This window comes from Phodopus roborovskii, unplaced genomic scaffold (genome assembly GCF_943737965.1).
Source record: "Phodopus roborovskii unplaced genomic scaffold, PHOROB, whole genome shotgun sequence".
NCBI lineage: Eukaryota > Metazoa > Chordata > Mammalia > Rodentia > Cricetidae > Phodopus > Phodopus roborovskii.
In genome coordinates this window covers 39,946,273-39,958,659 of record NW_026126410.1, presented here as the reverse complement: position 1 = coordinate 39,958,659, position 12,387 = coordinate 39,946,273, and the positions used below count along the sequence as shown (strand labels likewise).

Genomic DNA, 12,387 nt, shown 5'->3' with positions numbered 1-12,387 from the left:
CAATTAAACACTTCGTTCTGTTGCCTTGGCCAGTGTTTTTACCACAGCAGCCCTAAGACAGATAATTCTTAAGAGATCTTTTGAGTTAAAGAATTTAAAAGATTATATATTGTTAAAATTATGAACTAAGGAAGCCATCAGAGGTTTGGACTTGGCATGGGAACTGTACCAGGTGATGAACCAGGTAGCTGAACAGATCACAGCAGATACCTAACAACGTGTGCAGGGAGGCATGTCAATTAAGTCTGGGTGAGACTGTCTCTCCAGGGATGGGAAGGGAGGTCTGTGGGGTGATTTCTACTATCTGTTGTGTGTGTTATTTCTTACTTGTGCAGTTTATATATACATTTGCGTATGAGCAAAGAGTTTGATGTTAGCCAAGCTGTGGAAAAAGATAGTTTTCCTTAAATTAAAACACACACACACACACACACACACACACACACACACACAAAGGAACTCACAAAGCAAAGTCAGTGAGTACAACTACAACATAGGTACATTAATTCAGAAAGAATTTGTGTTTACTCTTGTCAGGAGTGTAGGGACCTCACAACCCAAGCTCATGTAATAAGATGTTTTTTCTCTTTCATTCATTCAGAAAGAATTTGTGTTTACTCTTGTCAGGAGTATAGGGATCTCACAACCCAACCTCATGTAATAAGATGTTTTTTCTCTTTTGGGGGTTTGCCACCCAGCTCCTAAATAATTATCACTCACACAGAGGCTTATTATTACTTATGAATGCCTGACCTTAGTTTAGCTTGTTTCTTGTCAGCTTTACTTAAATTATCCAACCTACCCTTTGCCTCTGGGCTTTTATCTTTCTTATTTCTGTGTGTCTTATTTTCTTCTTATTCCGTGGCTGGCTGGGTGGCTGGGTGGCTGGCTCGCTGCCCCTGGTGTCCTCCTCTCCTTGTTCTCTTGCTGCTCTTCCTCAGTTCTCCTTCTGTTTATTCTCTGTGCCTGCCAGCCTCACCTATTCTTTCTCCTGCCTTGCTATTGGCTGTTCAGCTCTTTATTAGGACCACCAGGTGTTTTAGTCAGGCAAAGAATCACAGCTTCACAGAGTTAAACAAATACAGTATAAACAAGTCACTCACCTTAAAATAATATTCTCCCATAAGCTCATTTTTTTTTTCTTTTTTTAGACAGAGTTTCATTATTAGTTCTGGATAGTCTGGAACTCACTGTATAGACCAGGCTGGCCTCAAACTCAGAGATCTGCTTGTCCCTCCCAAGGAGTGTGCCACCATGCTTGCGCCCGAGCTTGATTCTACCAAAGTCATTGCATGAGGTTATTTGAGCACCAATGGCTGAGTCTGAGCTGTGGTACATGCCAGGAGTGACTCATGAATTTTTCAGGAATATTTCTAGCCTTCCCTTTTTCTACATCTTCATTTGCTCGATTACAGGGAAATTTGGCCATTTTGCTCTTAATGTCTTTAGTTGTTCCGTATAATACTGTCTAACCACACCAGGTTTCTCTCTCCCACCTGCATACTCTTCTTGCCCACATTGCTTCTGGGTCTCACCTCAAGGAAGAGGAATGGTAAGGAAGATAGAAAGGGAGGGAAGATAGGAATGAAGGTGAGAAGAGGAAGTCAAGTGGGAAGGAAAGAGTTTGCGATCGCACCATAATTGCCCTCAGTAATTTGTTACTGGCAGTGATGTCAAGGTCACAGTATGGCTCTTGGCTTAGTTACTATACCTCTGCTTCTTCAGTAGAGTTCTGTGTGATTGTTGCAAGGTCATGGATTGTAGACATATTTAGGCTCGTAGCAAAAAATAAAGAGTTGAAGACTTAATGACAGTAAGAAGTTGCTAGTGCTAAACCAACAAAGTTTAAAATATGGAGCCCTAGAGCTGTGCCATAATGGTGCTTCCTTTTTTTTTTTTCCTTTGTTACCTGCTGTGAACCTGATGGCTTGCTCATCTGTGAAATGGGTGTATTTACTTTGCAGAATTGCTATTGATGGTCATTGGACATAATAGGGACTTTGGTTAATTACTGTTATTATTCGTTTGCTGTTGTCATAGTTCTTGCTGAAAAAATTATAGTGTACCCTCCCAAATGTCTTCTCTGAGTCATCTGCTCATCACATAACAAAATAACCGACTCTACTTACAAAGAAAAAGGCTCTAGGCTAGCCAAGGCTACATAGTGAGACCATGTCCTAGAAAGAGGGACGAGAAGAGGAAATAGAGGCTTGCCTCGCTCAGTTTTGTAGGTTCAAGACCACCATGTCCTTCATAACTTCATGTCTGGAGATGATGATGATGAATGGTCTGTGGGGAGCAAGGACGCCCTGAGTGAATACGTAAGGAGTGGATGAAGTCCTGAGTGAATGTGTATTGTTGACATGAGCACAGTCAGGTTAAAGATCCCAATGTCTCAGTCCCATGGGACTGACAAAACCTTCCCATCAGCGAGGCTCAGAGACATAGCAAAGACTTCCTCTGGTCCAAGTATTTTTAAGAAAAATTAATCAGTGTGTGCAAACACTAGTAACTGCAGCTTCTTCCTCCCGATGAGTGCAATGTGAGACAGCTCAGCTGTTGAGGCTCCTATTAAGCTTACTCTTCCTTCCTGTGTTGTTCATAGTAAACACGCCCAGATTCTGGGTTGTGGCCTAGTGATGCCAGTTACTGAGAGTGAGCATGGCCCACAGGGTCCCAGCTTTTCTGTAAGCCATCTGTCCTTTCTTCATTCCTCTTGCCCCAAGCTGTGCAGGGTATGGCAGAGAAAGAAGGTGCAGTGCATGCAGGGCTAAGTGAGTGCATCTGCAATCAGGAGCTCAAAGTGTGGTAGGCTTTTTTGGTGAGAACACCGAAAGAACAAACCTATGTGGACTATCGTCAGGTGGCATACCCGGGGTTACTTAGGCACCTGATATTTGGCCGGGCCTCCCAAAGTTTCCAGTGCTTTCCAACAGTGACACCCAGGTCCAATCACAACATCCTTTTACAACAGTAAGAGTAGTAAAATATCCTCAGAGCACCGTGAACAGCATATTTACACACACACACACACACACACACACACACACACACACACAAACGACAGTACTTTGGCCATGTTTGTGTCCACATTGCTATGGGTAGGTCCTACTTCTCCGGGATAAGCATTGGGTTTAGGAATGGGCAGTTAGCTGGACGAATTAACTCCCTTGGAGTTTTAAATTTAGGAATGGAAAACCTCATGTTCACCATGTTTAATGGTAAGGCTGAAGCTTTAAAGCAATGGCCTTGTGTCCAGCCACGTGGAAGAAGCTGCCTGGACAAGATGAATCCAATGTGCATCGAAGGGTCAAGATGAGGGTGAGGCAGGCCGGGAGACTGGTTCTAGCAGCCCTGTGGCCCAGCAAAGTCCTATCCTTGCCAAGAGTGCCTTTCTCCTTTTAGCCAAAAGGTAGTTAAGTTTCTATCAGAGGCACCTGGGGAGGGCTGACTGATTTACACAGTTCAGCTGGCTGTGGTGAAGACTGCCTGGCACATAGTAGGGGCTAAACAAACATTGCCTAATTATTTCTATTTTAATTAATTGCACAATGCATTCCTATGTGGAAGGGAGACCTGGTGAAAAATTCTTTCCCAAGAGTTCCCGTGAGAAAACAGAAAATCAAAGGGAGAGAGTCCTCTACTCCACCACCCAACGTCATCGTCATCCATGGCCAAGAGGTTTACATACCTACCCTGAATACCACTAATAGTGCTTCCTTCAACAAAACTTTCTCTCCCAGAATTCTTCCTCCTATGCTGACAAGCTTGAGTTCTGGTTCTGTGTTCCTGGCCTCAGCTGGTTCAAAGTACGCAGCTATAGGCCTTACACTAATTGAATTTCTATTGCAATCATTGTGGGGAGGGTAGGTCTGGGGAAGGAGCTGCCTTCGAATGTGATTTTGCTTTTTTTGAATCTTTACCTAATGGCAGCTCAGTTCTCAAGGCCAGCCTTTGCAAACATTATGTCTTCATTACTGTGGCAGTACATTTGCCACGGGTAATACAGAAGCGTAAATCAATGCCTTTATTCAGGGTTGTCTTTTTGGCGGGCTCCTTTTCTTTAAGCCTTACTCAGATGAGGATAGAAAGAAGAATCTTCCCAATTCCTACTCACACAGAAAGTTTTGTGTCTTGAATCTAATTCCTGTCACCGGAATTCATAAGTGTCCAGGTCGGAGAGACTTCTTCGCTTCTAATCTGTACTATCTTATCTATTCAGAGAAAACTCTAAGTCTTGTGTGAATAAGAGCGGCCAACTGATGCGAGCAGGGCACACAGTCTTTCATCATTCACCAGCTTAGTTTTCTGGCCAGGTAAGCGTCCGTAATTGTGTCGCCATCCGGGCCAGTTTCCCTTAGAGGTGGATTCAATCTCGGCTTTCAATTGCCTAGTGTACTTTGCAACCAATTGCATAAGCCTCCCCAGGAGAGATTTCGACAACCCGGGAGCTCTTCTTTTTACGTTCAGGGATGCTTTTGTACGACTTTAAACCGAGCGTCGGAGCTACGCCAGTGAGGAGCCGAAATGCTCGTCCCGGGGGCCAGTCTGTGTGCCCAGGGAGTGTCGGTCCAGTACCCCACTCCGGGGCCTTTGTCCTGCACGCACGCACGTACGGGCGCGCACCAGCCCGGCCGGCCAGCTGGCTTTCTCCCGCTGCTCCCTGCTCCTTTGTCCCGGAACACGCCTCCTCCTCCGCGAGACGCCGCCTCGGCTCTCTCAGCCCCGTCCCGCCGAGCCCTCCGCCTGCAGGCCCGCTCTACGCCCGCCCGCCAGTCTGCCCCTCGGCGAGCCGCAGGGCGCGCGCCGGAAGTGACGCGCAGGGCGCCGGCGCCCCGCCTCTTCCGGCGCGCGCCCCGCCCAGGCCCGTCTCTCGGCCGCGCGCCCCTCCCCCCTCCCCGGCGCTCTCTTCTCTGTCAGCCGCTGTCCCTGTCCCCCTTCGCCCGCGTCCGGCTCTTCCTGTCGCACCTGAGCGCACGCACCTGCCCGGCCCGCGTCCTCGTCTTCCTCCCGCCCTCCCCCCGCCTTTCCCCTCCGGGCCTGAAGGCTCTGCCGGGTCGCGGGCGCCTCGCGGCTGCGTCACCGCCGCCCCCCAGACAAGATGGACACCGCCGAGGAAGGTGAGGCGGCGGCGGCGGCGGCGCCCTTGCAGCGGCGCCCGCGCTCCAAGCGGGCGCGCGGGGCCGGCGGGTCCTCCCGCGGGCTCGGCTCGGAAGGTGACCCTCTGCGCGCCCCCGGGGCGCCGGTGCCCGCGGGCGACGGACGACCCAGCCTCCACTGACCCGGGGGAGCCCGGACTTCGGTGTCCGGGACGAGGGTGCCGCGACCGGGGGTGCCCGGGACGTGGGGTGCCTGGGACTTGGTGTCGGGGACGTGGGGTGCCCGAGACGAGGAGTGTCGGGACGTGGGGTGCCTGGGACTTGGTGTCGGGGACGTGGGGTGCCCAAGACGAGGAGTGTCGGGACGTGGGGTGACCGGGACGGCTGGTGTCGGGGACGGGGGTCCCGGGATGGGGGTGTCCCGAGGCGAGAGGTGCCGGGACGTGGGGTGCCGAGACGACGGGTGTCGGGACATGGGGTGCCGGGATGGGAGCACCCCGAGACGAGGGGTGCCGGGACGTGGGGTGGCAGGGCTTGGCGGTGCGGAGGGTCGGGCCCCAGCCTCCACCATCCCTCGGTCCGCAGGGAAGGGGTCCGCGGAGCGGAGACCGGGGCCTTGTCCACTCCCCTCCCCCACTCGTTTTTCTGTGTTCGGGACTGTTTGCCGATTGTCCTGTGGGCCCTACCTCTCGGCCACAGAACTTCTTTGTTGACTTTGAAAGTTCGCGGAAAATATCAGGGTCAAGTGATGACGGCCCGGTGGACTGAACTGACCCGACCCCCTGTTGAAACCTTGCCCTCTCCTTACCTTACCCTGAGGGCATCGACCAGACCCGGGAAGGAGGGGCCCCAGAGAGCCTATTGGAGGGACAGAGGCTGATATTTACCTTTCTTTTTAAATTCTTGACACTACAAGTAGGGGTTGGTTTGTTTGGTGTTTGTGAACTTTTGTGTATTTTTGGAAACAAGCACATAACACGAAAGTGAATATAGAAAGCATATAGAAAGCAGACACTTGCTATTTTAAAATGTTTTAAAAGCAGTTTAATATTTTCAGAGTTAGCAAGTTTGTAGAGGAAATTATTGATTTTATATTTAACCAGTATGGATACTTAACACTTCGGATATATTTTTGTTAGAAAGGGTACCTTTTCCTGCCTAATGTATTTTGGTGACGTTAAATGCAGTTGAACCAAGCACTATATTGAAGTCATTAGAGTAATAACAAGTTTTATGTTGACAAAACTTGATTTTTTAAAAAAAGTCTTATAAAAAAACCAAAACAACAAAAAACCCATGTAGTTTATGCTCAGATGCATTCACTTTGAAGTTCAAGGTGATGCGTATGTTTCCTTTCACGGCTGTGGAAATTTAGGCTTATTTTAATAGCTATTTAAGGTTCACACAGGTAGTTGGAGACAGTTGACCCTGTTCTCTTTGCTTGTCGATGCCTGTTCATTAGGCTATGGTTATTATATGAGTGGAGCTAGTTGCCATTGGAGACCACTTTTGAAACGACAGTAAAAATGAAACTGTTGAAGATTAACGTTCACACAGGTTGAACTTGTAAGTGTACCTTTCTGTAGGTTTAACATCCTTTTAGTGAACAGTCAGTAAGAAAGTTCTCCCTGTTCATCTGTTTCAGCCTCTTGCATTACCATGACAGACTTCGAAGTTCTTTTTAGTAAGATTTTTTTTATGTGTACGAGTGTTTCGTTCACACGTATGCTTGTAAGCTGCTATGTGGTGGCTGAGACTCAAACTCTGTCCTTTGCAAGAACAAATGCTCTTAACTGCTGAGCCATCATCTCTCTTGCACTTTTAAGTTTTAATTAATAAATCTAGTAAGCCATGTGCACATTACTTTCTTTATACAGGCATGGTATATGAAATCCTGATGCTTCCCACCTGGGCACTTACTGCTTGTATAGACTATGGTGTGCCCTAGTTATTAGTAACTCAGGGATTGAGAAACTAAGAGCGTCTGTGGTGTCTTGGGGGAAGTGGTACTTCTAGTGCTTAAGGATACTTTTTTTTTTTTTCCTTTAAATATTGGGATAAGATAGAAGTGATTCTGGTTTTTCAAGACAGTTTGTTTGTGTAGCTTTGGAGCCTATCCTGGCACTCACTCTATAGACCAGGCCAGCCTCGAACTCAAGAGATCCACCTGTCTAGGCCTCCCAGGTCCTGGGATTAAAGGCATGCACCCCTGCCCCCACCAGTATCCTGCTGATTGAAGTAATATTTAAAATCGATTTAGATATTGTACTCAAAGTAACTAATATTTACTGAGGAGTCTGTGTGCTTTCCTTAGTAAACATTTTATATTACATCTCAATTCTGTCACCATGTTTGGGAAGGTAGTAACCTGCCATTATAGAGGCACTAAAGTTTAGTTTGATAACTTTCTCAGGTTCTCTCAGGTAGTAAATGGCAGGAGAAAGATTCACACTCATGTCAGACCCCATACTTAATTTATAAGTGAATATCAAGTGTTCCACAGTGAGATAACTTGTGTTTGTCATTAATATACATTAACAAGACCTTAAATTTTCAGCTATTCTATGTAACTACTATTTGTGAAAGTGAATTTTGATAGTTTGTTTATTTGTATATATGTGGAGGTCAAAGAACAACCAATAGGAGTCAATGTTCTCAAAACACTCATATAGACAAAAATCAGTCTTAAAAAACAAAAACATCCTGGGGCTGGAGAGATGGCTCAGCAGTTAAGAACACTGGCTGCTCTTCTAGAGGTCCTGAGTTCAATTCCCAGCAACCACATGTGGCTCACAACCATCCATAATGAGATCTGGTGCCCTCTTCTGGTGTGCAGGCAAACATGGAGGTGGAACACTGTATATACAATAAATTAACTCTTTAAAAAGTATTTTATGAAAAATGATTTTTAGTAGATTACCCACCACAGAAGCTGGATGTTACTCTTTAAAATGTCATCCTGTGGTTGGGTGGTGGAGGCACATGTCTTTAATTCCAGAACTCGGGAGGCAGAAGCAGGTGGATCTCTGTAAGTTGAGGCCAGCCTGGTCTACAGAGCAAGTACCAGGACAGGTACACAGAGAAATTCTGTCTCAGAAATAACAACCAAAAAAAAAAAAAAAAAAAAAAAAAAGGGAAGGGGAAAAAAAAGCATGTTGCAATGTTGCATTCTTCTGATAGACCATCTATAATTCTGTTGTTGGAATGTTTTTATTTACAGTAAAGCATTCATTTTTTAATTTCTTCCTTTCATAGTAAATAATCACCAAATTTTAAAAATTGCTAAAGTGCTAAGTAGTGTATTGAATTATATTTTTGTCAAATCAGCAAGTTTATGATTTGTTTTTTATTTGGTAGATGACTCATCTTTTAATGAGTACAGGTGTGATATGTAAACTACTGGCATCACTTCACTTCTTTAAACTTAAGAGCTAGAGGAGACCTTTGTCATCTAGCCTCTTCATTTTATGGGTCAGCAGTCCAGTCTGGCAATGTACTGAGATTTTTTTCAATTAAAAAATTCTATACTGTGCTCAAAGATACATTTTTTTTCCTTAAAGGAAAAGTACTACACTGTTGGAATAGATGTGACAATCAAGAACTTTTGTTTGAAGCTCTCACAAAGTATTTTGCTCCAGTAGAATGCTAATATTTCAACCCAGAGATACATAAAGCGGTGTCTTGTTTTCCATTTAGCCATTAGGGGATGTAAAACAAATTTTTATCAGTATTTTTGTGGGATATTAAAAGTTCAATTTTGTAGCCAGGCATTGGTGGCGCACACCTTTATTACCAGCACTTGGGAGGCAGAGGGAGGTGGATCTCTGTGAGTTAGAGGTCAGCCTGGTCTACAGAGCAAGTTCCAGGACAGGCTCCAAATCAATACAGAGAAACCCTGTCTCAAAAAGCAAAAAACAAACAAAAAACTTTATTTTGTGTTTTCTGATGGAGAATATTCTTTTTTCGTTTGTTTGTATGCATTTAGGGTTTCTTCTCTATTGTCCTAACTGGCCTACACTATATAGACCAGGCTGGCCTAAAACTCAAGAGATCCACCTGCTTCTGTATCCCAAGTGATGGCTGGGATCATTGGTGTTCACCACCATTGCTGGGCCTAGAAAACACTCATTTTTAAAAGTATGAAGCTGAACTGTATTGTGACTAATCACGTTGTTTAACATTATGGCAAAAAGTTGGAGTAGTTTAAATTTAGGAGGAAGGTATTAAAAAGATGGGTAGATGTCAGAGTCAGACGGCTATCTTCCTTCTCTTTTAGAAATTAGTCTTTTACTTGTTTCCAGATATGCCCACTTTATCCTGACCACAGAATTTTGTAAATAAAACATGCCTGCATTCATCTGGCATGTTTATTGAATATCCAGACAGTTGGTGTGCTTGAATTAGGAAGGAAATAAATAGAGAAAATTCTGTTTTTCTCCATAGAGCTTAAAATCTAGTTAATTTGGGAGGTGAGGAAGGGAAAACAAATTAAACATCAAATAAACTATATGACATGCATAAATAATAGAAGGTATTATGTGTTGTGCATAAAAGCAAGTATGAGAGCAGAGCCCACAGTTTTGACAGCAGAGGACATAACAGAGAGGACATAGGAGGAGTTGTCCCTGCAGATGCTTTGTGGGTAGAGTCAAAATAGCCTCTAAGGTACAAACATGCTCGGAATGTTAAGAAACCACTAGGAAGGTGTGTCTCTAGGGAGTGAATGAACTTGAGGAGAACAGGTACTTCATGAAGACATTTGGGGGTGGTCCTCTAGTGGAAGTTCAAAGGGGGCACCAATGTGGGATCTTCTGTAACCCTACTAGGAGGTAGAACCTCTAGAACAGTTATCTCTAGCAAGAGTAGAGGTTGACATACAAACTTTCTTTCTACTTTGTCACTGGTGACTTTTTTTCATAGACTTATTAACTAGTAGGTGGTAACCCTAAATTTCTTAGATCTAGAATATGACTAGCTCATTTTGATCCAAGAAGCAGGGTGATAGTGGGAAAGATAATGGAAAATAAAACAACAAAAACAAAAAACAGAAATGAAACTGACTGAATTGTCTTTTCTTCTGTTGGCCAGACAACCCAAAAGATGCCTGCTGCATGGCTGAAGTTCAGTACATAGGATTGAAATGCTGTGTTGAATGCAGTGCTACCCAGAGACTGTTGTTGAGTATCTTTATCCTGTTTCTTTCAGACTAGACTGAGTTTTTCTTCCCTTTGTTTCTGTAAGGACATGGAGGACACTCATCTTTAGTGTAATGAAGAATGAGGTCTTAAAAGGGAATAAGAAGTTAGTCAGTCACTAAGGGAAGTGTCTTAGGAATGTCCATTGTATTTTAGTGGGCCCTGGGAGTTTAATTAAGATAGTGGGAATGGAATGTACATACAACAGATCCATATAAACCTATAAGAACTTAATATCTGAGATGGCCTAGGGAGGAGGAGTTAAGAGGAAATGATTTCTGGTATAATTTTATCTGCCAACAATGGGAAAAGTTGGAATTTGATAATGGTTTTAGATTTCAAGGACAGAGCACAGTCCTGCCTGACAAAAGCTTTGAATTGAAGTGTTGACAGGTGTCCTCTGAGGGATTAAGGATGTTTTCTTCTATGTGTGTTAATGTGGTCTTTCATCTGCACAAATCTCAGTCTCTTACAAAAACAGTCATATTGCGTAGTCCTACCCTAACAACTACACTGTGATCTAACCATCTCTTCAACTATTCAACTATAGTCATCCGAGAGGTATGGGGCAAGCATGCTCAGTTCTTGAAGGCTCAGAAATCAATGACACAGTTCCTCTACTTGATTTTTTTTTTTTTTTTTGAGACGGTTTCTCTGAGTAGCCCTGGATGTCCTAGAACTTTCAGTAGACCTGGATGGCCTAGAACTCACAGAGATCTGTCTGCCTCTGCCTCTGCCTCCTGAGGATTAAAAGCATGGGCCACCATTGTGTGGCCAAATTTACTTTTATTATTTTTTGACCTCAGTATTGTAGTTTTTTATTTTTCTGACTTTATTTTACTTCTACCTGATGGTATATTCTGTAAAGATGGGAATAGGTTAGTAAAGTTCAATTTGCACTGAGTGAAATGTACCTTTTTGGTGTGCTATTTTGCTGGAATAGGTTTGAGATGGGAGATTTGGAGACACAATGCCTTAAAAAACTTTGTCTTGAATATTGAACACCTATGGTGTATTTTGGACCTTTGCTAACTTGGTAAATAAATTTCATTTCTTCCTTCCTCAGACATTGCACGTGCCTGGAGGTATTGTATTGATTGGAACATTTTGAAGGTTGTCATACTTAGTCTGCTTCTGAAATGTCAATTATAGGCTAATGTACATGATGGGAGGGAGAGTGTGGAACCTTTAGGGGCGGGACCTCACTGGAGGGAAAGTGGGCCTGTAGGATGAGCCTTTGGGTCTGAGCTGCCTGCTTCCCCAGTATTCTGAGATGTGTGACTGCAGCTGTCACACAAGAGCCCTGCTGGCTACACTTCCCTGGCTCTTTGGGCTCACTGCTCTCTGGACTCCCCACATTTCTTCTCTCAGCTGTTCTGCCACTTGGACCAGAAGTGATACAAAGGATGCTGATATAGAGGAATGGCCCTCAGTTTACTCAAGTGATACAAAGGATGCTGATACAGAGGAATGGTCCTCAGAGTTTACTCAGAATACTTTGTACTCTTCGTGGTTCCTTTGTCTGTTTGGAGACTGGCTCCTTGTTTGTTCTTGAACTTTCTGTGTCACCCAGGCTGGCTTCATACCTATAGTTCTATGTTAGCGTCTGAAGTGCTAGAGTCAGGTCTAGAACCCAAGTACTTGAATTTCTGTGGGTTGCACATATAGAGATATTTGTCCAATTAAAAAGGAAGCCCAGGCTTGTAAAACTGTGTTTTATCTTGTTCTGTGTGTGTTCCAGGCTTGAGTATGAAGTACAGTTTAGAGTAGTTGGTTCTTCTGCCATGTGAGTTTCTTGTGTAACTCAGGAGTCAGGCTTGGTGGCAGGTGCCCTTACCTGCTCAGCTGTCTCACTAGCTTTGATTAATAAACAACCTTTAAAAGTAATGATGGAGCCAGAGAGAAGGCTCAGCTGTTGGGAGCATTTACTGTTCTGGCAGAGGATCGGGGTTTAATTCCCAGCACCTACACAATGGCTCACAACTGCCTGTAACTCCAGTTGCAGAGAATCAGTGCCCTTTTCTTACCTAAAATAAATATAATTTAAAAGCAATAAATAAACTCAGCACATACTAACAAAAATAACTTTATGG

The 12,387-nt window shown here is 44.3% G+C and overlaps 1 protein-coding gene across 2 annotated transcripts in view; it reads left to right on the top strand.

Annotated features, from left to right (window-relative positions):
• The first annotated feature begins 4,887 nt into the window (after positions 1 to 4,887).
• Marchf6 (membrane associated ring-CH-type finger 6) overlaps positions 4,888 to 12,387 on the top strand; it is a 61,037-nt gene continuing 53,537 nt past the window's right edge. The window contains exon 1 of one of the 2 annotated variants that reach the window (XM_051182611.1): positions 4,888 to 5,120. In XM_051182611.1, coding sequence (XP_051038568.1) covers positions 5,102 to 5,120 — 19 coding nt within the window. In that variant the 5' untranslated portion in view covers positions 4,888 to 5,101. The remainder of the gene's footprint in view (positions 5,121 to 12,387) is intronic. The other variant, XM_051182612.1, reaches the window with a different exon arrangement.